Source organism: Rhinolophus sinicus, chromosome 12 (assembly GCF_057876585.1).
Source record: "Rhinolophus sinicus isolate RSI-liver-muscle chromosome 12, RSI-T2T, whole genome shotgun sequence".
NCBI classification, from domain to species: domain Eukaryota; kingdom Metazoa; phylum Chordata; class Mammalia; order Chiroptera; family Rhinolophidae; genus Rhinolophus; species Rhinolophus sinicus.
In genome coordinates, this window is record NC_142512.1 from 46211265 (window position 1) to 46238896 (window position 27632).

Here is a 27632-nt window from a genome sequence, read left to right on the forward strand (position 1 = left end):
ACATAGGTTTCAACACAGTAAAAGTCACACAGTCGTGTCTATTCACAGGTCTGTCCTGGTTTTCAGATTTTAGAACTTTGAGCAGGATAGAGCAGTGGTCTCCAGGTTAGGCGAGCATCAGAGGTACCTGGAAGTCTTACTGGAACACAGACTGCTGGACTCCACCCCCAGAGTTTCTGATGCCGGGCTGGAGCCCGGTCATTTGCGTTTCCAACATGTCCCCAGGTGATGCTGATGCCGCTGGTCCCGCGACCACATTTCGAGAACCACTGGTCTAGAGAGACTGAAGTTCTTTTCAACCAAGCATTTATTTACTCGGTATAAAAACCCATGCTCTTGAGACATTTTTATAATTCTGATGCCATGCGTGCAGCATTCATGGAGAAAGCTCTGTGGAGTGACAAGCCCTGCTGATTGGCTGCCGCCTCCCTCCCAGTGCCCGCCCCCTTTAAGGTCTGTGGTACCCTCCACATGAGGATGCAGGAGCGCTTTCATTTCTGGGGTGAGTTTGGATTTGTGTACACTGCAGCCTGGGCTTTGGTCTGGAAGCTGTGCATGTGTTTGGTGTGCTTAGAGACCATCTTGATAATCTGTACACATGGAGACGAGAATTGTGGAAGGACGGGCACCCTCAGAATGTCACGAGGATGCACTTTGCATTGATCGAGGCAGTAAGTAGAGAAGGCGCTGCCCTAAGATGGCAGTGACATGGAGCATTGAAAACAATGGATTGTCCCCAAATAATATATTTGTAGTTTTTATGGGTTCTTTTTTGGGATAGGGGAAGTGAGGGCAAAGGATTTCTTTTCAAATTATGTGTTTCTCAGGTTAACAGAATTATTTTGGATTCTCTGCCATATCAGCAGGTGGTAGGGGAGGCTGAAGTGTTGTGTATGGCAGAAAATTGATAATTGTCTCTGATTACTTTGCTACCTTAAAAAAAAATCTATATATGTTTGCAAAACAGTCTAGGGGAAGCTACTGGCTACACAGCATGAGTTATTCCTAAACCATAGGTGCGCACATACGAGCAAGTTATTTTTGAGAAGGAAACTGTCTTATAATAAGCCTGACAGGTCTTTGGACATTTTGAAATTTGTGTGTTACTGTCCTTGTCATTTGTATCCCCCCTGGACTGTAGCTTGAGGGGTTTTGGGCTCTGCCTCTGGTTTTCAGTTTGGCTTTGAATTTACTGAGATACTAGAAAGAGACAAAATACTTCTAAGGTAACTGTAGAATAACTTAGATGTGAAGTCCTCACCCATGATAAGCTCCGTAGAATGCACAGCTTTGGAATTCTTAACACAGGACTTCCCTCTGGAAAGGCTTGAGGAGCTTCAGTGGGGATTGCCTAGGTTTCGCACAGGTTACTCTACCCAGTTCCAGCTCATAGGGAGCTTGGGTTTAGTTACATTTGCTTTGCACTCTGCCTTGTATGCCAAGACCTCTCTCTATCTTTCAGTAGATCAGAGGGCTCCTTTGTCCAGGGTGAAGTCCTAGCGTGTCAGTCACACCTGAGAATGTCAGCCCCCCTCCCATACAGAAGAAGGGTCCTGGATTTTCATGTATCCAGACCATGTCTGCTTCCTATAAATCCATGTATATGACATTGTACTGTATCCGCTTTCTGTGCCAGTCATCTGACCTGATTCTTGGAAACCCATGAAGGTACTGGTTATATGTAGTAGTTGTATCCTAGGTAAATATGGTGATTGAAATACCTCTCCTCTAAATTATAAAGGTAGTGGGTTTTATTTTGGATTTTATTAAAGGGTCCTGTTATTAGTAACAGCTTTTTTTTTTTTAATGCTTCAAAAACAGTTCTTATCTAAACTTGTTCAGCTAACTTCTTATGATCCATTACTTAGTGAATTCATACTCGGTCTTATTTTGGCAAGTCTTCCAAAGGGAGGCTACGTAAACCTGAGATGGTCAGTTTCCATCTCTTAGAAGTACCAGCCATGCAGCCAATCTAATCATCATAATTTATGGCAAAATTATAACAAAAATTTTTTTCGTTGAAGTTAATGATACCTCAGGTGAGAGGTTCTAGTACCTAAAGAGTAAAATAACCCAAAGCCACTCTCTAGGATTTTTTTTTTTTTTTAAATCATTTTCTTTTTTAACTTAGTTCTGGAATTGCTTTAGCCATTTTGGTTTCTTAGAACAAGTTTTTTTCAATTTGGGGGTCTACAGTTCCTACATTGTGATCATTGTCTCAGTGAAGTTCTTTTGTTTTAAAAGATTCATGGTAACACAAAATGTATTTTACTGCTACAACTAAAATGTATTTATAATAAAATGCCTTTTTAATAATTTGGAGATCTGTTTATTACGTGTGAACCCTAATTCTCTGCTTCTTTTTAAGGTCAAAAGCCTCACAGAAGTTAAGCACAGCACTTTGATTTTATTCATAATCCTAATCGGTAAAACTAGCTCTCGTAGCAGAACTCAATGATAATTTGTAAAATCGTGACTCAAAAATCGTGACGCAAATTTCCAGAAATTTGCGACTTTACTTAAATCTCCAAACATCTGCAGTTGCAAAGCTTAAAGGCTTAAAGTGTTACCTGAAAGTGTAAAATCATCTGTAGTCCGTGAGAAACAGCCCTTCTCAAACTGTCATTCAACACAGATCTTAAGAATTTTTTAAAAATTGTCATGAATTGCTCTTAACACGTCACTTGTTACTGCTGGGCTTATGCAGCCCAGCATCTATTTCAGAACTTGTAAACGTAGTTTACATCAATATATTATGTGGATATAACAATCCACTTGATAGTGGTATGTGACAAGCATGAATTCAACTCCCCCCCACACACACCTCACCACACCCCGAAATGCTGGCTGTGGAGACAATTGCCCTGTGTCAGGATCTTGTTTTTGCTGGGGAAATAATTCTTTGCTTCCACCATAATGCACTTTTAAGAAGCACTAACAGGTCACAAAATGCTTTTGTGTGCCCTGGCTATTTTATTTTTAACATCCTATTAGCGTGGCCCCATAAATCTAACTTGAATATTCAAGTGTTCAAAGTCTGTAAATATAAGTAGATAGGACAGTCAGGCTTTCCTAAGGACAATTTAGAATTCTTACTCATTGCAGTGAGTCAGTTTTTAAGCTAGGCCTCTTGCTTTCTTTGAGTTGAATTGATAGGATACGACATAAATCATCTCTGGAATTTGGAAAGAGAAAACACTTCACATGTAAATCCAATGGATGTGGAGGGCTCCTTGAGCAGCCATCTGCTCTGGATGAAGTAAGCCAAGGCACCACCGTCAGCGGGCAAATGCGACTAAGACTCTCAGGTGTTCGTTCCTGTGCCGTATCGGTGCTCTTGGAAGCATCGTGCTGCGGATGAGATTCATGAGGGAGCAAATGGGAACGTGTCATTTCATTGGAATGGCACGGTGAGAACGTTCTGGATGGAGTGCAGGTCAAGCCTGAAGATGGGAAGTCGGCTCAGTGGAGGGAGTGCTGGGATGGAGGACGGTTTGCATTTCGCCTGGTTGAACTAGAACATCCAGGTACCCCCATGTTTGGTCCTAAGCGGCCGAAGAGCCCTTGGTCTGAAATTGACTCTGCTGCTTCACTTACATAGTGTTGTCCTAACACACCTAATGGATGGAAATCTGTGGCTTCCGATGTGAAGCCCCCGTGGTGATCTGAATCACCTCAGTTCCAGCTCTGCAGCTACCTGTCTGACACAGATCGTGCCACTCTTTGGTGAGAAGCCTTCAGGGAGTACCCATCACATCCTACATCTCGTATCAGGAGTGTCCAAACTGCGGTCCGTGGGCCAACGGCGGCCCGCAATCCATTTTTAATTGGCCCGCAGCAAATTCCAAAAATATATTTAGTTTAGTTAAATAAACCAGGTGAGACAATACGTACTTTACCTCGAGTGAGTGGCCCGGCTATTTGTGTATTTTACCGCATATGGCCCTTGGTGAAAAACTATGAAAAAAGTTTGGACACCCCTTAGCTAGACTTTGGAGGCGCCCCCAAGTCTCGTTCCTGAGCACTGCACACGGCAGACTAAGCCCACTCGCCATTCCTTCTGTTCCTTGCCTCCACTTTGGAGCGCGCGCTTCAGCACTCATACCTGCAACCCCCAGTCTACTTTGGGGAGCTCTACTTATTATTCAAGACTCTAAATTCCACCTCCTCTACTCCCTTTTCCTCTGCCTGTGATTAAGCCGTATACCTCTGCTATCACCGTTTTTGTATTGTCGTTAGGAACTTGTGAGCTTCTAGGAGGCAGGGGTCATCCTGGGACCTCTAAACCTACAGCACTGGGCCCTCTGCCTTTTACATAGCGTGCCCTTGAACACTTGGTGAACTGGATCCCAGGGTGCGACTGAGAGAAGAACTTAAAGACACCCTCTCCTCCCCACTGACATCCTTTGCCAGTGCAGGGAGGCCAGATCGGCAGGAGTGATGGGCTGGGGTGAAGGAGTGAGCTGTCCTGTGCAATGACGTCCCCACCCACTCCGCATGGCGCTCTGAGCAGTGACAAAGCATTAGCATTCATGAGTAGTTTGTGTCTTACCAGGTATCGCTGTTAGAACTCTCAGTTTGACAGCGTCACCATGGATATGTCAGTTTTGATGGATGTTGCCTACTTTAGCATATCCTGGTCCGTAGGCATATGCCTACCATACAGCGTTCTGGGAAAGTGATGAAATCTCCCTTTGTTTGAAACTGGTTGATTTTAAATCCGCAGAGGGAGGTAATTAAATTGAATAGAAACTGCAGCTTGCAAAATCTAGGGTATTATCCCACTCCTAGCTCATTATAACTGAGGCTCTGCAAACTGATTTGAACCATTGTTTTGGGGAAACTGTCCTGATAATCCCTGAGAAGAAAGTGGCCCTGGTTAGAGGATGGGATGAGCCAGCAAAGGACTCAGAAGGCGGGCGTGGCTGGCTGGCCGCTAGGCTTGCGCTCTGGGCAACCCAGCAAAGGAAACCAGAGGAGAATGTGGCTTGATGTTGTTGGCTCAATAATTGGATAGCAGCGCAATCTGACGACAAGCCCTCTCAGGGTGAGCAGAACGCTTGAACATGTAGGAGATCTTGCAAAGGAAACTCGGAAATGTTCTAATTAGTCTTCAGGGTTTGTTTCCTTTATGTACTAAAGACACAGGGAGCTGAAAGGGAAGGGCCCGAAGTCACAAGAGTGGGTGGCTTGTCATCGTGCCTGCTCTTCAAAGCTGCCTGCTGCTTAGGTCTTTCATCTGTGAGGAATGCAGACATGGACGCAGTTTTACAAAACTCAACAGAAGTGGGTACTCTAGGCAGGGACTCATCTAAGAGAGAGTTTTGTGGGTTCAAGCCTCAGTTTCACGACTAGGCTTAAAGTAAGTTGCATACCCTGGGACAAAAGTGACTAACAGGAAATTAATGGAAGATGTGTAAGGGAATAGAAGGTGAGTAAATGAATAGGCTTTATCTGATGAATCAAATCTCCTCCTCAAGGTGACCCTCTAGGCCTTGTAGGACTGAAATAATTCCGAGTGGGCTGGTTCTGCTAACAGGGTGGAAGATAAACTGTTTCAAAATAAAATTTTTGATCTAGTGTAATTAAGGGTGGTTTTGAAGCTTCTGGAAAAGCACTTCCGGAAATCTGTCTTTTCTTAAAGGCTGTCAGCTGATGTGCTTTGGCTCAGAAAATCATCTCATCTGGGAGACAGGCAACCGTGTGCTCTGCTGTAGGGACTACAGCTGGCTCGGTCCCATTAATGCGACTCAGGCCAGGCAGGGGGACAAGCCACTCAGGCTGCAGACACCGGGGCCAGGGAACCAGATTACAGATAAGCTCTTTGAAGCTCCTCTCTTGCTTCATTTAAAAACACATGCCCCTGTGTGTTTCCTACGTAGGAACCCGCCCTGATCTGATAGCGCTTAGACTTCATTTTTAAATCAACCGCCGTTGAACTCTAAGTTCCTAAGGATGGGCCCATTCCTTATTCCTTGTTATGTCCTAGCTTGGCTCAGTGCCTGTCATGCAGTGTTGATACTCAGTGGGGCAGACAGAATGATGCTCGCCCGAGTCGTCCACATCTGAATCTGCAGAACCTGTGAATGCATGTCTACACCCTAATCCCTGGGGCCTGTTACCTTACGTGGAGGAAGGGACTTCGCAGATGTGATTAAATTAAGGATCTGGAGATGGGGAGATCATCCTGGACTGTCTGGATGGGCCCAGTGTAATCACAGACATCCTTATAAGAGGGAGGCAGGAGGACCACAGAGAAGTAGGAGACGTGAGGATGGAAGCAGACATTGGAGTGAGGCTGCCACACACCAAGGAAAGTGGGCAGTTTCCAGAAGGTGGAAAAGGCAAGGGAATGCATTCTCACCTGAAACCTCCAGAAGGAACCATCCCTGCTGACACCTTGATTTTTAGCTTCATGAGACTTATTTCAGACATCTGGCCCCCAGGACTGTAAGCGAATACATCTGTGTTATTTTTAGCTACTACCATAAGTTTGTATGATTTATTACAGCATCAGTAGGAATGGAATATACTCAATAAGCATGTGTTTGCTTACGAAAAGCATATCCCTTGTGTGAGAGATGTGGTTTCGATGGCTGGGTGGGTAGAAGACAGACTGCATGCCTTAAGTGAATACAAAATAAATCAGTGGTGACAGATATGGAGAATTATTTCAAGACACTTGTCAGTTGACAAGAGGTGAAGGGAAGGTTGTAGGTCTGGAAGGAGGGACACTCACTACCCTAACTAACCTTTTCTAACTGCTCTCTGGACCCATAATCTCCGCCTCTTCAGGCACCTCTCATCTGCACCTCTATTTGTTTATCTTTAGCCTTCCATTTCCTTCCTCAAAAAACTTCTCTGGCTACCTGTAAGGAAAGCAATATAAATTTATTGTAAGGAGATCTTTCTTTCTTGAACCCTTATAAGTTTTGATTGCAAGATCCGCTTCACTGACTGTAGCTAGAGGGAATCTTAAAGACCATCTAATGATCAGATGCTTGTCAATGGTTTTCAACGATTTTAAGCAACAGAATCCTTTTTATCCCTAACAACAGATTTAGAATCTAAATCTGTGAGGCCTAAATATGTGATGCATATTTTTATAACTTATTTAGTAAATACATTTATAACAGCTTCTTGTAAAATCATTTGATTAGAGCAATTACAATAATTCTGAAACACACACGCGTTTGAAGATGGAATTTATGAAAGGCAGATAGTGTCTGCTATCTAAATCTAACACTAATTTATGTATGTATGTATGTATGTATGTATTTATTTATTATTATTATTATTTTTTTTTTTAAGGAGGGCACAGCTCACTGTGGCACATGCGGGGATCAAACCGGCAATCTTGATATTATCAGCACCATGCTCTAACCAACTGAGCTAACTGGTTGCCCCAACTAATTTATTTTCTTTATTTTGTTTCGGTTGGGCAATATGAACAAACATTGTGATTCCTAAACATAAACAGTAGTATATTTGCTTGGACCACTTTACCTAAGCAAACATGCACAGGCCTGAATTTTACACAGACCAATACAGAACAAAAATCCCAATCCATGAAATACAGACAGGAAGTTGAAATGTATGCAGAGAAAAGGGCTGAAAAAACTTTGTTTTAAGGTCTCCTTAGATGTTCGATCTCTTCGGAGGCCTCTTAGGTACCCAAACGATGCATGTTACATATATTAGTGCATGTTGGTTTCCATTCCAGTTGGAATAAACTGAAGTCTATTCTGTGCACAGAGGCCAGAGGGGCCTTCTCCAGCTAAAGATGGAGCCGGGTCTCAACACAGTTCAAAGGTTGCCCTTTTTGGTCTTGAGACATGGTCTAACTATTTGAGGAAGGTTAGGAGGGGAAAAGGCTTCCTTCAACCAGGTTTGATGTGTCCTCCCTCAGAAGTAAATTTCACTTCTGTGAAACCTACACAACTGTGGTTCTTTGCTGTTCTAGACTTCGTCTCTCTGCTAAGCGTTCGATACCTGGATTTTTGGAGCTCGCGTGTGAGCCTCTCAGCTTCAGTCACACCCATCAGCTCTTCTTAATAACTGCTGGCAGCCCTCTCACCTCGCCTGCTTTCTCATTTGTCACGGCTTCGCAGGCTGCCTCTGAGGCTGGGCCGGCCTTGGCTGTGCCGGTTCCCTTTTCTCATTTTCCTCCCCATTAGACAGATTATACATTGTCACTTCCCTGCCTAGTGGACGTTTCCGGGTAAAATGGTGTCCCTGTTTTCATTAACCTCACTAGTGCTTTGCGGCACGTGCTTGGTTGCTCTAAGATCCTGTTTGAAACGCAGCACAAATTCTACCAGCCTGGCGGGGTTGGGGCGGGAAAGGGGTTGGCCGTTGCACTTGGAAATGTGTTTTTGAACCCTTCAAGCTCAGAGCCCCGAACTCTCAGGTTGTGGTTACAGACAAATCCCCCATCCTCCATTTCTCCTTGGGGTGACCATGACTGCTTTGTGGGTGAAGACAGAGGCAAATCTAATCCCATATCAATAAAATATCCAAGAGGCTGGGACTTTTACATTCAGGTCAAAAATTCTTGTTGGGAGCAAAGTTAAAAGAAGAGAAAGTATCGCTCTCTATAATGGCAGCGACCTTAACTTTCTTCACCGCCCAGGATCCGGATTAACTTTAACTGTGCGGATTAACTTTAACTGTGGCCTCAGTGGCTGCACTTCAGTGAGGCCATGAGCAGCTGTGTCCCCACCTGAACACCTGTCATTGGCTTAATAGCTGGGCTATTAAAAAGTATTTATTGGTGGCTTTTTAGACGTTAATCTGCCATCTTCCCTAGCTGCTGGCATCTAGAATAAAGAACACTTTTCTCCTCAAAACAAAACAAAACAAAACTATTTATTAATACTTTGTCTCCACTTCAGATTTTTTCTGAAAGGGGACAGGGTGTGAATTAAAAATAAATTTGTAAATAAAATATTTGATCAAAACGGGACAAGTCACACTGGCAGGGAAAATATTGTAGTAGGGTGTGGTTAAAACCCCTCTTTACTGGGGCAGCCAGGGAAAACAGAGGTACACAGGGAGCCTTGACATTTTCAGTCTCAAGGAGGGATGGATAAGAACCAAACTTGGGCAGTCCCTACTGTGTGTTAGCCAAAGACAGGGTGACATGTCTCTTGGTCCCGCAGTTACCTGAAGACTGCAGAAGAGCTGGAGTAGAGGCCAAGTGAAGACTGGTAAAGAGCCCTGGTAAGACAGGTGGGAAACCTGCAACCTTGCTTCTCATTCCTGCTCGGGCACCAGTTAACCAGGGCCCAGGAAGCTAGCCCTTCTGCAGTCTTCAGTTTTCTCTTCTGTACAATGGGGATCATCGTGGCTCCCTCCCGCTGCCATGCAGGGCCATAGGAGCATGATGCAAAAGGAAAAGTCGGTGATACAGAGCCTGTCTCTATTTACATTTTGATATTATGTTTACCGTGGATATTTTGCAACAATTTTGATTTTAAAAAATATTACACAGTATATATCCAAAAGAATTGAAGGCATGGTCCTGAAGACATACTTGTGCACGTGTGTTTATAGCATCATCATTCACAATGGCCAAAAGGCGGAAGCAACCTTGGTGTCCATAGATGGGGGAATGGATAACCAAAATGTGGTCTATACATATAGCAAATGTTATTCGGCCTTTCAGAGGAAGGAAATTCTCACACATGCTACAACATGGATGAACCTTGAGAACATTATGCTAAATGAAATAAGCCAGGCCCCAAAGGACAAATACTGTATGAGTATGATTCCAGTTATATGAGGCCCCTAGAATAGTCAAATTCATAGAGACAGAAAATAAGATGGTGGCTGCCAGGGGCGGTGGGTAGAGGGGACGGGAAGTTGTTTACTGGGTACAGAGTTTCTGTTTGGGAAGATGAAAAGAATTATGGAGATTGGTTGCACAGTCATGTGAGTGTACCTAATGTTATTGAGCTGTCCACTTGGAAGTGGTTAAGATGGTAAATTTTATGCCATGTATATTTTACCACAATTTTAAAAAATACCACACTTAAGTATTAATCTTGACGACTGAGTTGCTAGTCCTGGCTCTGCTACCATGTTTCCCTGAAAATAAGACCTAGCCAGATGTCATGCGGGGTCTCTAGTCCTGCTCTCCACACAAGAACGCAGGATATGGTGAGGCCAAAAAGGAACACCCACGGAGCCATAGATAGGGGAGTCATACCACTAAAGTCTCGCTGGCGGCTGGGTTGGAGACACGGGAAGCAGGGGCCACACGATCCACAATCTGCCACCTGTTTCTCTGCCAACCAACCTCACGTGCTAACTGCAATCCATGCCTGCTAGGGCAGCCACAGCAGTTATATCAGTGGCTAATGGCTAACCGGTAACAGCTGATGGCCAACTAGTCACAGCTGATGGCCATCTACTACCCGAGCCAGCACCTTTTTTCGTGAGGCCGATAGCCTGAAAACTGCTCTCTGGGACTCTGTCCCCACACCGGACCATCAGCTCTAATGCGTCTTTTGGAGCAAAAATTAATATAATACCTGGTCTTATGTTATATTATATAAGACCAGGTATTATATTGTATTATATTATATTATATTATAGACCTGGTGTGGGGGCGGAGCCCCAGAGAATAGTTTCCAGGCTCTCGGCCTCACATAGACAGGTGCTGGCTCAGGTAGTAAATGGCCAACTGTGATTGCATGGCCATCAGCTGTGGCTAGTTGGCCGTCAGCTGTAACCAGTGAGCCATTGGCCACAATATAACTGCTGTGGCTACGGAGAGGAGAGTGGAGGAGAGTGAAAGAGAGTCGTCGGTGGGTTGCAGACAAAACGAACAGCAGGTCGCACGTCCAGTGAACCCAGCCTCCAGTGAGACCGTAGTGGTATGACTCCCCTACCTATGGCTCCGTGGGTGTTCCTTTTTGGCCTCACCATATCCTGCGTTCTTGTATGGGGAGCGGGAGCAGAGACCCCGCAGGCCGCCCCGCGGGTCTCCCCGCACGACAAATGGCGCAGCGAGCAGGGTCTCCCGCCTGACACATGGCGCAGCGGGCAGGATATGGTGCCGGCCAAAGCTCCCCGAAGGACGGTGGAGCAGTTTGTGCGTATGAACACCCAATCTCTGGAAGACCAGGAGGAGCAGCTGCCGGAGAGCTGGACCCTCGTGGAGGGGTGGGAGGACGTGGACGGTTCTCCCACCAGCACAGGAAAAGCCATGCAGCTGCTGGAGAGATGGAGCCCCGTGGAGAGGTGGAAAGATGTGGACGGTTCTCCCACCAGCACAGGAAAAGCCATGCAGCTGCTGCAGAGATGGAGCCCCGCGGAGAGGTGGAAAGATGTGGACGGTTCCCCAACCAGCACAGGCCGGAGAAAGCGAAGGTCGTTGCAGCCCTGTGGGCCGGGGAAGTTCCTGCTCAGACAGCCCGGATGCAGGACTTATAGTCCCAGGAGGTAACGCTTGCTGAGTCCTCCGTGGGAGATGAGGGTGAGGTCAAGGTCATCCCTCACCCCCAGGACAGGCCTGGTGAATGACTATGGACTATGGGGAATTGCCTTCCATCCCTAATTTAATGGACCGCTTGACTGTTTGTTTGGGAACTGTAGTTAGTGGAACTGGGGGATATTTGCTTTTGTCTCTTGACTGGCCGCCATTGAGAATATGTAAGCACCTTGATTGTGAGTCGCTGTTGTTCCAGCAGGGTACCCTGAGAGGCACAGAGAGAGTGGCAGTGCGCTGAGAGGTCTGGCTGAGCCCTGAGAAACCCTGGCTGTGTCCGGGAAGACAGGTGGTACCCTAAGAAGTCCAGGAAGTCTGGCTGTGCCCAGGAGTACTGGTGGTGCCCTGAGAAACCCTGGCTGTGTCCGGGAAGACAGGTGGTACCCTAAGAAGTCCAGGAAGTCTGGCTGTGCCCAGGAGTACTGGTGGTGCCCTGAGAAACCCTGGCTGTGTCCGGGAAGACAGGTGGTACCCTAAGAAGTCCAGGAAGTCTGGCAGTGCCCAGGAGTACTGGTGGTGCCCTGAGAAACCCTGGCTGTGTCCGGGAAGATAGGTGGTACCCTAAGAAGTCCAGGAAGTCTGGCCGTGCCCAGAAGCACTGGTGGTGCCCTGAGAAACCCTGGCTGTGCCCAGAGAGCCTGGCTGTGTCCAGGATATTGCATTCACCCCCAGGCTCCTCGCACAGGTCCCCTCGCGGAAGACGCTTGTCGCGTAGATTGTGAGGCGAGAGCCTGTAGGGGTGGAGTGTGGGGGCGGAGCCCCAGAGAATAGTTTCCAGGCTCTCGGCCTCACATAGACAGGTGCTGGCTCAGGTAGTAAATGGCCAACTGTGATTGCATGGCCATCAGCTGTGGCTAGTTGGCCGTCAGCTGTAACCAGTGAGCCATTGGCCACAATATAACTGCTGTGGCTACGGAGAGGAGAGTGGAGGAGAGTGAAAGAGAGTCGTCGGTGGGTTGCAGACAAAACGAACAGCAGGTCGCACGTCCAGTGAACCCAGCCTCCAGTGAGACCGTAGTGGTATGACTCCCCTACCTATGGCTCCGTGGGTGTTCCTTTTTGGCCTCACCATATCCTGCGTTCTTGTATGGGGAGCGGGAGCAGAGACCCCGCAGGCCTCCCCGCACGACACCTGGTCTTATATTGTATTAAAATAAGACTGGGTCTTATATTAGTTTTTGCTCCAAAAGATGCATTAGAGCTGATGGTCTGGCTAGGTCTTATTTTCAGGGAAACACAGTATCTTCTTTACCTCATAGAAGCTGATGAGTTTTAAAAAGCTGGAAAAGTGTCAGTGTTATGGGACCTCAGAGTTTGATGATTGTTGAATTCACACACGCTTGGTGAGGAGTTAGAAGCTGTGGGTTTCTGATGCTAACTCCTGCTTCAGAGCAAATTGCACTATAGTTTGCTGGCCCCCACCTCACCCCCAGCAGGCTTTCAGACATGGCCTGGCTGAATTCTGTCTGCAGTGAGAGCCAATCCATGCCTGAGTCCCGAGCCAGACCCAGCCCGAGCAAGACTGACCCACTGCCCATTCCTGGCGAGGATCAGTCCCTGGGCTGGGGAAAAACAGATGTTTTCTCTCATTAGTTTGCTTGATGTGTTCATTTTTTTCAGCATCAGGCTCTGTTTCGCATTGTCACATTGTCTTTTTCTCCACAACAGAGGCAAAAGGAGGTGCGATGCCGTGTGGCTGTCTGGCAGCTACCCTCCAACCCTTTTGTCTGTCTAGCAGTTTCAGGCACATCTTTGTCTCTATCGAAAGATTTGAAACTCTAGAAAGCCAAATGTGTTCTGTTCAGTGGATGATTAGTCCATTCAGAAATGTTTTTCAGTGATAAAAATACAGGCATCCATGCAGAAATATAAAACGTGTACCAGTCTAATTCTGCTAAAAGTAATAATAGGAATAAAACAACACAACAACACTACTGATCTCAAAATGGAGTTTGTGGAATGAGGTCATTCGTCTTTCTTCTTAGCTGTAAACCATGGCCCCAACTACCTGGCTGGCCCAGACTTCCATTTTCCTATTCTCTTACCTGGAGCAAGTTTGTTCCCAGGCTCCCCTTTGCATGGCTGGGATGGTGTCCTGCCTTTGGCTGTGGGACCTCATCGAGCTGTGCAGCCTCTCCCAGGTCTCACCTGCTGCCTGCTCCCCCTCTCCCCCTGCCGCAGTGCCCAGGCTTTGACCTCATCACATTTTATATCACCTGCTCTTTTTGACCCTTTTGGATTTCAGAACCATGTGCCAAATGTTTGCATTATCCCTGACTCAAAGGCAGGCTGGGCTGTGCTCTCTGTCTGTCCCCAGACTCCTCAGCCACCCCTCCCAGCCCAGCCCAGCCCAGACCCTGGAGATAGCAGAGAAGAATCTTGACAAGCACCCCCATCCCCACCCATGGCCACCACCCAGATGCCCGCAGACTCACGCACCTTTCTTTTAATTTGTTCTAAGCAGAATGAACAAGTCCCTCGCCCTTTCACCTCGCTTTACAGATGGGAACAGCGAAGCGTTAACAAGCTGGCTGATGAGCGCACAGTTATTCCACAACAGGGGTTGGCAAACGTTTTCCATAAAGGGCCAGGTAGTAAATATTTCTGACTTTGCAGGCCAGACAGTCCCCGTTGCAACTACCTAATGCTGCTGTCTTAGCAAGAAGTTAGCCAGAGAAGGGGCGTGGCTGTGTTCTGACAGAGTCTCTCCTTGACCAGACTCTAGCCTGGCTCCTTTGAGACCTCGCCTCAATTCAACCTCGGCCTATCAAGACTTGAGCAAACACTAATAGTCTCTGCAGCTCAAGCCTGCATCCCCAAGATGACCATAACCCCCTTAAAATGATTGCCTGAGAAAACTCGAGGCTGCCAAAAGAGTGTGCTGATACGGCTGCCTCCTGAAGATATGGCCCATCTCCCAGCCTCTGTGAGAGGGCAGGGGCCTAACGTTGATCAGAGCCAGTTAGCAAACCCAGATGGGTTTTACATGGACCAACTCCCCCTTCCAGCTTTTTGTAATCTTCCATTTCTCTACTGACCTCTCCCTTACCTCCCTCCCTACTCCCTCATTCTCCCTTTAAAATGCCCATTCACCTCTGTACAAATCACAGTTGAGTCCAGTTCATACCGGACTCTCCCTATTGCAGCAGCATGTTACAGGACAGATTAAAATCTGTCCTTCCCACTTTAACCAGTGGCTTTGTTTATCTTTGACGGTTCCAATAAAACGTGACTCATGGACACTGAAATTTGAATTTCATAAAATTTTCACATCATGAAATATTCTTCTTCTTTTGATTTAAAAAAAAAAATCATTTAAAATTGTAAAAAGCATCCTTAGCTTGTGAGCCGTACAACAACAGGTGGTGAGCCAGGTTTGGCCCCCAAGCCGTAGTTTGCAACCACCCCATGCCCGCTCTAAAAGAATAAGCTCTGCGCATGACTTCTGGTGCACGTTCCAGGCAAAAGAGTATATGGGTCCTCTGCCAACGAAGTTTGACTTGCCGTCTCTGAGGGCTGGGTGAGTACGGTGGGGTTTTGGAAGGCAGAAGAGTGTAAATTATGGCACTCCATGCGGCCCTATGTGTCTAACTGCTAAGCTCTGCTTCCTGATGTTCTTGGCAACAAAAACTCAGCATCAGAAATCAGACACTTGTGGCTGTGCTGCTTGAGTGCTGCGTTAGCACTCAGATGCCAGCGTGCCCGCCTCTGGAAATAACCCCTCCTATTTTTAACACCCTTGCCTAGTCAGACATTCTCTGGTTTCCCCCAGAGAAAATCTCAGGGCCCAGAGATACAAGTTGGAATTCAGAACCTCTACGTCTCACTGGTAAATAGGCCCCCTCTGCCCCCCTCCCCGTCATCTGCACAGAAGTCCTCAGCATACCCAGGGTTCACACTTTCCTTTCTCCTTCAGGGTCGTGGGGCCCCTGAGCTGTGGTCAGGAATCCAAGTCATTTTTATGCACGCACAAGGAAAAGGCAAGTTTTCGAAGAGCTTTTATTTCAAATCACAGTCAGAAAATACCCAGTTAAAAATGCTTCTCAGGCCTCCTAGGAGCCAAAGATGGAACACTCAGCTCACAGGACAGGGTGCAACTTGTCACCCAGGAGGAGAGAAGGGCTGGCTATTTACACAGGAGGACACCCAGAGCTGGTAACAGCACAGGGCATCCCTATAAGGTAAGAGAGGACAACAGGAGCCAGCTTATCAAAGACAACTGGTCCAGTGGGGACAACTCAGAGCTCCAGCGGAGCTGGCCCTGCCTCCTTCCCACCATGGGCAGGTCTGGATCATGTCCACTTGCTCCATTTGCGGAGGAGCCCGTCACAGCCCAGAGAAGAGCTCAGAGAGGGGAAGCAGCTGCAGCTGTTGTGGGGCAGGTGGGAACAGAAGCGATGTCAGGTTCCTGCCTCCTATCTAGAATGTTCTGGGCTGGGTTCGGCTTCCTGAGGGGTAAGCCCTGAGAGTCGCTGGGGCCTCAGGAGGACTAGTGCTCGGGCTCGGCGTCCATGCAGGACTCCCAGGGGTTCTGGGGCATTCGAGGCAGAGAGAAGATCAGGAGGGCTAGGCCGCCCAGGAAGAGGAGGACGAAGGCAGCGCATGCGCAGGCAAAGGACCAGGAGTAATAGTACTCGATCCAGACGGTGTCCTCGCTGTCAATCATGCGCTTCACCGACTGCCGCATAACCTCCACTGAGACAAAGATGCAGAGACCTGCGGGCAGAGCCGGGACGGGACGCTCAGGGCTGCATCCAAGCGTGCGTCTACTGGGACTTCTGCTCAGGGAAAGGTGGAGACCCAGCCTTGGGTGGACACTGACTCGAGGCTGCGGGTCTAAATGGGAACCTGCAAAAATGACCCCTCTGCCTGCCCACTGCACAATTTGCTCGTCCTCAGGTGAACTGCGTTTCTTTCCTTCTTTTGTTAGTATTTTTAAAATTAATTACAAATTTTGTGAGTAACGGCATTGCTCTCAGGACCTTGAGGATTAAGTCTTGGTGAGAAATGGACCAACTGCCAAGATCTGTGCCCCTTCCTGACCCACCGAGAGTTGCTAAAACCCTGAGCAAGTTTGCTCCTGGGTGGAACCTGGGAATTTCTCCAGACCCACAGCCTGAGGTTGGCGTGAGGATGGGGTAGCAGCATCCCCCTCCCTGTGACATCGTCCCCCCCACATGGGCAGGTGCCCCCCTTCTACCTGCGAAGGCGTAGAACATGGAGGCCGGCCTCAGCAGGTAATCCCGCTTCTTCCGGAAGGACAGGAGGACGCAGATGGTTCCCATGATGAGGAAGGCAAGGCTGAAGATGGCGATGGCCGCGGCCGAGATGCTGTACTCTGCAGCACACAGAGGGCAAACACAGCCTCATCCCAGGGCCTCGGGTCACGGCTGGTTGTGCTGTCAACCAGGTGAGTGACGATACCACGGACCGCGATTCCCATTGCACAGGTGAGCAGACTGAGGGTCTGAGAGATTAAATCACTCACTCAAAGTCGCATAGCCAGTCAGGGGTGTGGCCAGGATGTTGACAAGTCCTAATTCCAACTCCCAGGCTGCCCTGAACTGCAAGTTCCTTCTCCCCAGGGGCAGAGGCCTGGGAGGAAGCAGGAAGCTTATGGCTGGAGAACTTTCTGGAGCAGGAAACTTCCTCTGAGTGACAGGGCAGAGGGGCACTCGGGCTGAGGGTCTGTCCCGGGTCAGACAGCATAAGGAAGTGTGGCTTGTTTTGGAGCACCGCGCGAGCGATTTTGTGTGTGTGTGTTGGGTGTGTGTGTGTGTGTGTGTGGGCACGTGTGCAAACACATACACACGCATGCTGCAGGTGTAAGATTCACCAGTGAGGATGTTAGTGTAGCAGTGGCGTGTCAGCAGTGTGAGTGTGTGTGCCTGTGTGTGCGTGCAGCTGTTTGCACACGTGCTCATATAGGTCTATACTCATGTAACTGGGGTGCATCTGAGCTCCATGGTTCCCAAAAGGCCCCAGGGCTCTCATGCTCCCCGAACCCTTATGGAGCTCCCCATATCCCTGCTCTCCTGATTCTCAGGGAGTGATTTATCAGCGAGGGAGGGAAACCGACAGTTCCCCGCAGACTGAGCCTCCAGCCTGAAAACCGTCACTGGGATGTGGAGTACTTGTTCCATTTTCCCAGCTCCTGTCACAACAGCTTCCCTTAGGTGCTGTTGGAAAACGCATTCCGTCTGCGATTCAGGAGCCTACCAGGCACCAGCTCTTTACAGCGTCTCGCCAGCCCTGATGAATGGAAGCTCAGCACGCCTGGAGATGAAACAGTGCTGTCTCTGGAGCGCAGAGGGTGACAAGGCTCTTTTCATCAAGAAAGGGGAAGTCAGGGCTTTTTGCCAACTGATTTTCTGGCTCAGCAGCGTGTGACCACAGTCACTTCTCCCCACCCTCCCTGCTTCCCACCACGGGCTCACCTTTCTGAGTGGTAACTTCAAAGATCTCTGAGCTCTCGCCTGGGTTAAAATGCCTGAAGTAGGAACAGTTTTTCTCTGTAAAGGAGAGAGACAGTTGAGAGAAAGGGTCTGTAGCCAGAGGCAGAGGCTGGACCAAGAAAGGGTGGGTGTGATCCCGCTGGGGGAGGTGGGCGGGGGAGGGGCACGTGAAGGGACTTGGTGACTGGTCCTCTTCTCCCCAAACCCTGATTCTGGGCCCAGACAAAGATGATTCCCTGACCCTGACACCAAAATGTCAGTAAGTTAAGGGGGTTGCATAAGAGACTGGGAAATCTTCAGGGAGCTGAGGCTGATGAGTTGAGGGAGCAGATAGCACTGTGGGTGCTAACCCCATGGGGCAGATGGGGAAACTGAGGCCCAGGGCACAAGCCATTTTTCAGGGAGAGTAGTATACATGGGCGACAAAGGGCCAAACAGTAGTTCCCACCAGGGCTGATTCTGCCCCCCAGGGAACATCGGGCAATGTCTGGAGACAATTTGGTGTCACAACTGGGCAGGGCTGATGTTGGCATCTAGTGGGTAAAGGCCAGGACTCTGCTCAACATCTCACTGTGCACAGCTCCCTAGGACACGGAATTTTCCAGTCCCCCAATAGCAGTCGTGCTGAGGTTGAGAAAGGCTGGATCACACCAAAACCTAGAGCTGTGTTTCTTATCAGCATTCAGGCCCACCCTGATTCACTGAGTGTGACCTGGGAACCAAGCAGTGTATTTCAAACGCTTTCCAGGAGATTCTGATGCTCAGCCCAGTTGGCAAGCCCGGCACCAGGCTCCTGACAATGCCCCACGAAGTGCTTCTCTGAGTGGGCCATCTGGATGGACTTGGGTGAAGGGTAGACCATCCATTCGAGGGCCAAATGGGACCATCGCATTATTTCATCAGACTCTTGACACCTGTGGCCAACGTGGCAGCCCAGACAAGACCTCCCCTGGAGAACTGCTTGGCCCCTGATAAGTGTCAGAAAAGCCATAGAAGATCTGTGCACAGCGGACCAAAAATCTGGATTTGATGAGGGCTAGAGGAAGGTCCCAGAACAAAGAAATTCATGCCGATTTTAAATATAATTTCAGGCATAATTTCGCTTCCATATTTCTCCTTTCATCTCTCTTATAACGCAGGGATACTGTAAAAATCAAAGGATAGCCTTTTTGCTTATTGAATACAGTTCATATTCTATACTTTTGATTTAGCAAGTAGATGAATGGGTTATTTTACATTATTTTATTTCTTCAAAAAATCAGCAAACCCTAAATGAGGTTGCTTTTTATTTGTGGGAGGCCCTTCACCGATTTCTTTTTCCTGTGGATCCATGACCTTCAAATAGAAAACATCTGTGCTCCTAGGTTAGATGGCATCTGGTTTTTGCATTCATTTCTTTATCTTCAGGCTATATATCCATTTTTACAAGGAGATTGATGCCTCCTCTCTTTTGAAAACACCCGGGAGGTGCTGCTAAAGCCATAACCCTCTTTGGGATGCAGACTTCCTTCTCTCTGTCCTAAATCATTACTGCCACTGACGCCTGAGGCCTCCCACTCTTCCCTCCTCCCCCAGGGTCAGGGTTACTGCCGCCCCCACGGTTGAGGAAGGAAATGACCCCTGGAGACTAGGCCTGGCTTAGCAACAGTAAATGCTCAGAGAGGTAAATTGCCTTCTCTTTGAGCTTCTATATTTAAATCACTTTCCTTTTGAACTGAGTTACCTGGGGTGTCTGACTACCAGTGGTGATGTCAGAATTGATGCTTCTCTTTTCTCTCTCACAGCTTCTGGTGCTATTTTAAAGCATAATGCAACCCTCTTACATTTGTTAGATTATTAGCTATAGATTCTCTTGAGTCACTGCTTCAAAAATGGCTCATGCTATGTCATAAGTCACCATGTGTCTCCCTCTGGACAAAGGAACATTTCTGTTTCATTCTTTAAGGACCAATTTTGGTTGTCATTGAAAACCCTCTGAAAAGAATTGACTGAATTCAAGTGTATTTCACGGTCAGCTGCCTCTCTGACTACTTGCAATCCGCAAGTGAAAGGCCTTTGAGTGGAGGGCCCTGAGATAAAGGTCTGTCAAGAGCCTGGCCGAGGCAGAGCTATTTGGCGGTTCTGGGTTGCTGAGGCTATTGTGTTTCCCCGAAAATAAGACCTACCCCAAAAATAAGCCCCAGTTAAGATCGTCAGTCAGACGGACGCATTTAGTACATTATGACTATGTACCAGAAGAAGATGGCATGGCTGTATTTGAATAAATGTAGATTGTTGTACATGAAAAAATAAAACATCCCCTGAAAATATGCCCTAATGCATCTTTTGGAGCAAGCATTGATATAAGACCCAGTCTTATTTGAGGGGAAACACAGTACTCTTGCACAGGTCGTGTTTGGGTTGTCAACCCTACCAGATAAACACCAGACTCCATTCTGGACAAACTACTGCTGACACCAGGTTCTTGCATCAAAACTGTCTTAGCTCAGACCACAGGGGGAGGCTGCCTGTCTGGGAAGGCAGACTGAGGGTTCTGGGAGGTGATTTTCCCCTCAGTGGCCCAGGTACGATGTTTCCCTCCCTCCCCTCCCCTCTCAAATGCTCTCACATGTGGGGGATGGGAGCATGCAGTGGGTGGGGTTCCCACTCAGGACATCTGGAAGTCTCAGCTTCTCTCTGATGTGGCTGAACTCAGGGCTTAAGGACGGACAGGTCAACCCGGTCTCCTCTCTGGGACTTAGCACAGGAGGAAGGCTGGTGCTTCTGCCCTGAACCCAGGAGGAACATCCACTCAGGGAGCCGTGGCTGCCCATTGGAACCCATGGACTCCTCTGTGGTCCTTGAGGGCCCTGGCCGGGGTGGGGGCATGTCAGCCCCAGACCTCAGCCTGGATATGTCCAGCACCCACAAGATGCCCATTCAGGACTAATCAAGCCAGGCATCTGCCACTGTTATTCAAGAATTGCCCAGGGTCCTGTTGAGATCGGCAGACCTGCCTCTGCCCCTTTGGGTGCTGTCTGGGTAAATTGAGCATCAAGGGCAACTTGAAAAAGGAAGGACCTCTGGAATGGGCCATGTGTGGGCCACTTAGTCACAGGTAGGCGGTTTGGAGGAGAGGGGCAGTGACACTTCAGTGCAGACCCTATGCGGATCCTGAGCATATGCCTTCTTGCCTATGCCTCTCCAATGTCCTCCACGGCCCCTGCCTGTCCTCCATCACACTTGCACGAAGCTCAAGACTTGCAGCTCTGCCTCGATGGGCTCCAGCCCCTTGACTGAGCCGAAGAAGCAAATGCTTTGGACTAAGTCAGCAGCGAGACCAATGACAGGGTGATGGTCTGGGACCATAATTAGGAACTCCCCCCACCAGCCCTAAGACCAACCCCCTTCGTCTCTGCAAATGGCTCATGGTGATTTTAACATGTGTATTTCTATTTGACTGTATTTCAGAAATATCTGCCATGAGCTGTCATAAGACTCAGTGGTCTAAAAACTTGAAGTGGATTATTCCTTTAAAAATATGGTGAACTCAGCTATTGGGCTTAACTGGGGTCGGAATATTCTGGCTAACCAACTATCCTGGTGAAGGGAGTGATGCAGAACCACATCTAACTACCGTTTTCAAAGAACTACAATGGAAGGCACATTTGACTCCAAGCTGAACTTGAATGAATACAGCTCTTTCTCTGATAGTTGATACAGCTTGTACAATTAGGGGATGCCTCTGGATTATTACTGAGAATGCACCACGTGCTGGTTGATGCAGACTTTAATATATTTAAAAATACCTGGTTGATTTGCATAAAACCAAGGGAACTAGTGCTTTAGGAGTTGGAAGAAACATTTCACTCACTCCTTACTTGCATCAATGCCAGGGTTGTCTTCACCATTTTTGTAAAAGTCCTTGCTCCCAACAGTGGTTTCTCTGTGCTCTGTCTCCCTCCACCCCTGTGATTGAAGACTTTTATAAATGAGTTGGAGAAATCCCCAAGACTTGACCCTAAGCTTCCCAGCATTGCTGTTCAATGGGAGAGAAGTCTAGTTATGGCCTGGGTCTCCAGCATGGGCTTGCGTGGATGGGAAAGGGAGCCCCCGGAAATTCTTGGGGTCAGTAGCATCACGTTCTTTCATATGGCCCCAGTCCCTGCACTAAATACCAGAAGAGAAGATAGGCCACTAGGGAAATGGGGCACTGGGACAGGCTGCCGCCTTGCCCTAAAGAGGCAGAGCCTGAAAGAAGCAACATTCTACTCGGCCCAAGGGCAGGTGTTGACCCCTCTGGAGATTCACTTGGGCTTTCAGACAGACAGCTTCTCCTGACAGCTGGGGAAGCCCTGTTTCCACTCTGGAGGCACTGGAATTGACCTCAGATGTTGATCGTATACATGATAGTCCTTTTAAGACTCTGGGTCAGTGAAAAACCAAATCAGACAATTTGTGTCCTCAGAGCCTCCAGCATTCGCTGGTGGAATGTGACCTTGAAAAGTCGCCTCTATTGCTACTGGGCCATGTCATGTCAAAAGCTGGCCTCTTATGTGTTTTCCTGGGCCAGCAGCTTTTAGAAGCTGTGTTTGTATGTACAGTAAAGGGTATGGGAGGGGACTGGAGAGAAAAGAGGCTCTGGACCTGAGACTTGGTTCTGCTTGTTAATTGGTTAGCCTTAGGAAGGCCACTCTGAGCCTCAATTTCCCCACCTGTAGAAGGAGAGCCACATGGAGAATGAGCGCCTCCTCACTGGGTGGTCGTAAAGTAGTACAATGGTGTGATTAAGAAGGTGAATTTTAGGGGTTTGAATCCTGGCTGCTCTGCCATCGTAACTGTGTGAGCTTGGTCACATTACTCAACTTTTCTGTGCCTCCTTTTCTTTCTCTGTAAGATGGGATCATGATAATAGTATGGACCTCATCTGGAATTTGGTGAGGATTAGATGAGTGAATATATATATGCGATCCCACTGCCTTCTGGCCGCCATGGTTTCTGGGAAGGAGCAGCTATCACTCTGACTAAGAATCCCTTGTATGTGATGAGTCACTTCTTGCTCTTACAAGATTCTCTGCCTGGACAGTTTGAGTATGATGTGTCTAGGTTTCATTTTATTCTACTGGGAGTTCTTAAGCTTCACGGGTTTGTAGATTAATGTTTTCCATCAAATTTGGGGAAATTTTGGCCATTATTTTTCATCTATCTTTCCTGCTCCCCTCTTTCTCTCCTCTCCTTCCCTGGAGAGGACTGCCGTTACGCACATGTTGTACATTTTGCCCGGCAGGTATCTCAGGCTCTGTTCTCTTTTCTTCACTCTTTGTTTTCTGTCTGTTCCTCAGACTCGCTCATCTTAATTGACTTACCTTCAAGTTCATGGATTCTTTCTTCTGCCTGCTCAGGTCTTTTATTGAACCCCTTTAGTGAACATTTTCATTTCAGTTATTGTGTACTTCTCAAGTCCAGAATTTCTATTAGGTCACTTAAAAGTAATTTCTGTCTTTCTAAAGAGTCTCTATTTCATGAGGCATCATTCTTATTTTTACTTTAGTTCTTTAGACATGGTTTCTTTTAGTCCTTTGAATGTATCTAAAACAGGTGATTTAAAATCTCTGTTTAGTGAGTCCAATATCTGGACTTTCTTAAGGATCTATTGGCTGCTTGTTCCCCCCATGTATGGGCCATCCCTTTTCAGTTCTTTGAATGTTTTATAATTTTTTAAGATTTAAATTTAAAACTGGACAATTTAAACAACAGAGTGTAGAAACTCTAGAAATCAGATTCCCACCCTTCCCAGGGTTTCTTCCTGTTTCCATTTGTTCCTGTTGTTTGTTTAGTGACTTTTCTGAATTAATTTTGTAAATTCTATATTCTTTGTCACGTGTGGCCACTACAATCTCTGCTCAGTTAGTTTAGCGCTCAGCTCACAGAGGTTTCCTAAAATGCCTGGAACTAATACATCACCCAGTCCCCTCTGGTGGCTGGCTACCAGGCTGCTGGTTTTCACTGTGATTGCAGGCTGGGGGTTTTCAACGCTATGACCGAGTTGGCGGTGGGGGTGGAAATAAGAATAGAGCAAGTTAAAACACCACAAAGCTCACTGTTCTTACTGAGGTTTACCCGTTTCTCTTGAAGAAGCACTGCTGGATTGCTGCAAGACTGGTTAATTTCCAGAGTTCTGAAAAAGTTTATGCTGATCATTTTTGCCAGTGTTCTCATTGTTCTAATGGAGGACAGGACTTTTGGAGGTTTTTACTTTGTCATTTTTTTCTCTCTGATATTCTCGTAATTCATATCTATAGAGCACTGAAAACAATGTTTTCCAGATAACTGCTCTGTTTGTGTTTGCAGTTATTATTATTGTTGTTGTTAATAATAAATCAGAGAACATGTGATCTCTTTTCATCTATCCAGAAACAGTGAACCCATAGAGCACAGGGAGGGTGGCCGGGGAAGAAAGAAGAAGTCCACTTGTAGAGAAAAGGGAAAGGGAAGAAGGCAGGGATGCATGTCAGAAGCTTGTTTGGAGTAAGGCAGTGCTCACGAGTAGGGGACGTATGATTCACTCTGGATCAGAGTGAGAAGGCATAGAGATAGACTCAGCTCAGGTGCAAGGCCAAGCCATGCCTGTTGGTCCCCTGTGGCAGATTCAGTCACCTCCCACCAATCTGTCTCTTCCTTGTATAGACTTAGCTCACCTCCCTGCTCATCTGCTCTGTACACTCACCAGACTTTAAAAGGCAGGTGCTTCCAAGGACAGGTGGACAGGACCATATCAGTGCATTTCCATGCATGGTCCTGGAGAATCTGCCTCACCCTGCCCTGCCCTGCCCTGCCCAGTTGAGTTGGCTGGATAATGCATCTGTTTACGGGTGTGCTCAGCAGTGGCCGAGGGGCGTGGGCATCTGAGCTATGTGATACCCTTCCAGTGCATGTTCATGCCATTTAAAGCCCTCAGCCCTGGGACACGATGTTTCCAAGACAGCTGGGTATTTACAAGTCTTCCGAGTATCCAGTGGGAATAAGCAAGGCAGGAGTTCCCTGGAGCCAGCAGGAGGTGAAGGAAGACGAAGGAGGGAAGAAGGAGGAACAGGGTTTGGGTTCCTTTGTCCCACACGTACAGTGCAAGATTTGTGCAGACTTGGCACTGATTTCTTAGAAGGGCAGGTTTCAAGGAACACCCAGTCGAATGACAGAAGGAAATATTCTGAAAACTAGGTGGGACACCACACTCACCCAAATGCACTGCCACCTTGGAGTGGCATTTGTAAGCACTGGAAGGGATTTCATGTTGCTGAACCCAAGCAACATAGGAGGAAGCAGAGGCTGTGACGGGCTGTCACCCCACCCCACCCCACCATAGTCATTTGGGGCGGGGGTCATGGTCAATGTATGACTAGAGCCCCGGACTCTGATTCTCCAAGCAGCGTTCTTCCCTCAGCATGTGCTCTATTTGCTATGAGTGCAGAGGGTTCCACATTTGCAGAAGAGACCTAATTTACAGAATACCTAACCCAGGTATTCTTGAGAAGGAATTCACCTTCTGTGTGGCGTTTGGTCACATGGCAGGACATCGAGGAATGCGCTTATATTACAGAGGAAGAAAATGCGTTCCAACTCTGAAGGGGTCTGAGCCAAGAGAGGATGCAGGGAAGGACCAACAGTTCTGACTAAAAGGCAGGTGGCTCATCTATAGCCAGGTACCTGCTTCACAAACGTGTGACCTGTGCAGTCAGTCACTCAAGGCCCTGCACCCAGAAGGGACCTAGACTTGATTTCATGCTCTGCTGTCACCATCTTGAAATTCTTAAAAATAATTACAAGGAGCCCTACGTTTTCATTTTGCACCAGGCCCTGTAAATTCTGCAGCTGATCCTGTCTATATGCTGGAGGCTGGGGAAGGAACAAGCCAGCCCCACAGGTCCCTTCCCTGGGGACATAGGGCCACCAGTCTGTCCTTGCACGGAGAGAGTGGAGCTGGGCACACCCAGAAAAATGACTGCTGCTGGGGCCAGAAGCCCCTAGTCTGGCAGGTCCACGGTTCCTTTTCTGAGCCTTTTGTCCCACCTGAGCAGCCCTCTGCTCTGGGTAAAAAGCCCCACGCCTCAGCAAGACAGAAATAGTGAGAGACAAATGCCCTCATTTTACAGCCCGACTCTGGCGGCCAGCACAACCTCATGCAATTCAGGTCCTCTTCCCCGGATGCAGAGGGCTGTTCTGAGGCCGGAAAACCTACCCTCTTTCCCACGGGCCACTTTTCCAGGGGGATGGGAAAGGGCAGGAAGCAGGGACAGGGGCCAGAGACTGGGTACATTACCCCCAGGCAGGGTGATGGGTCCGCAGCTCTTGTCCTTGCTGTTGCTCATGACAATAGTCTTGGTGCAAATCCGCCAGAGGCCGAAGTGGGCTGCCTCGCAGGTGGTGTTGTGGTGCTCCACCTGGGGGCTGAGCACAGCCCAATGGTCGGTCACTACGGCCACCGTGGCCAGCACGATGCCCACCAGGATGCAGAAGAGGGTGGCACGGATCTTCAGGGCTTTGATCTGGGACATGGTGGTCGCAGAGGAGCGTGTACTCTGGACAGAGTCCGGCGGCAGCGTCTCCTTGGGCAGGTGGCAGCCAGGCTGGGGTGGTGGCAGCAGTTATGGTGCAGGAGGTGGAAGCTAAGTTTAGTGTGCCTGGCCGAGCCAGAGTGGGCTGGCCTTGGGGCAGAGGGACACTGGACGGGGCTGAGCAGCTGCCCAGACGTGACAGGGGCCTGAGGGAGGCTTCTATTAATGCACATGGACAGGCACGCCACCGTCACCGAGGATGACTTCTTCTCGGGTTTCAGGGCTTTCTTCCTCTCATGGAGCCAGAAATACCCCAGGGAGGGGCGAGGAGAGAAGGATCTGGATGGTGACTGGAGACCTACAATGAGTGGCAGCTCAGGACACCTGAGGTGGGAGGGAGTGAGGGGTAAGCAATAGGGATACTCAGTGTAGGAATCTGTCTGCTCTGGGCTGAAGGAGAAAGGGCGCTGCTGGGTGAGGGCAGGGCACCCTGGGAGATACAGGTGGCACAGCTTTCTGTTATCACATTGGGCAGGGTGAGTGGGTCCTTGTCCTGGAGGCCTGGGGGACCCAGGATCCTGCCTAGGGACATCTTGGGGATCCCCCCGCCACCGCCAGGGCCTCTGGAGCCCATTACTCAGGCAAGAGCTTTAGCTCAAGGCCCATGCCATCCCCTAAATGGCAGGAAGATTTCAGGTGGTTCCTGGGCCTGGCATGGCCGGACACTGCCCAGCCTGAGAACATTATTTCCGGTTCCCTTCTCCCATCTCTCCTATTTGGTCCAGAAGAAAAGCCCCGCTCGGGGTTAGTAAGTCTTTACCACCTTGCTGACACTTGCAAATCAAAGAGTGGAGAGGACACGGAATCCAGCAGTACCTGACTGTAGTTCTGTTTTTGTTTTACTGTTTTAGTTTTACCTCTATTAATTGCAGGTAATAAAGATTTTCCAGTTATGTTTCCATTTACAAAATAAATACATTTAAGTGAAAAAGAACAGAAGTAGATTGATTTATGGGTGACTCTTATGAGGCTAATGGGTGAGCAGATGCAGCAGAGGACGTGAAAGTTTGGGACCACCATCCGAGGGCCTGTCTGCCCACATGACCCCCAGGCCGGTCTCCAGGCCCCTACACCCCTCCTGGGTTCTGCCTC

The 27632-nt window shown here is 48.2% G+C and overlaps 1 protein-coding gene across 1 annotated transcript; it reads right to left on the minus strand.

The window, feature by feature from the left end:
* Positions 1-15484: 15484 nt before the first annotated feature.
* Positions 15485-26705, minus strand: CACNG1 (calcium voltage-gated channel auxiliary subunit gamma 1). The gene is made up of 4 exons (XM_019732832.3): positions 26246-26705; positions 17932-18006; positions 16695-16832; positions 15485-16210 (listed from the first exon to the last, which is right to left on the minus strand). Exons 1-4 carry the CDS (start codon positions 26478-26480, stop codon positions 15984-15986), a joined length of 675 nt encoding a protein of 224 aa, XP_019588391.2. The 5' UTR covers positions 26481-26705; the 3' UTR covers positions 15485-15983.
* Positions 26706-27632: the final 927 nt, after the last annotated feature.

Bases quoted from the DNA above. Each gene is read 5' to 3' on its own strand.
- CACNG1 (XM_019732832.3), bottom strand. From the start codon at position 26,480: ATGTCCCAGATCAAAGCCCTGAAGATCCGTGCCACCCTCTTCTGCATC. The intron at 18,007-26,245 runs GTAATGTACCCA...TCTCCTTTACAG, and splicing joins ACCCATCACCCTGCCTGGGG to AGAAAAACTGTTCCTACTTC. The intron at 16,211-16,694 runs GTAGAAGGGGGG...CTCTGCCCGCAG, and splicing joins CATGTTCTACGCCTTCGCAG to GTCTCTGCATCTTTGTCTCA.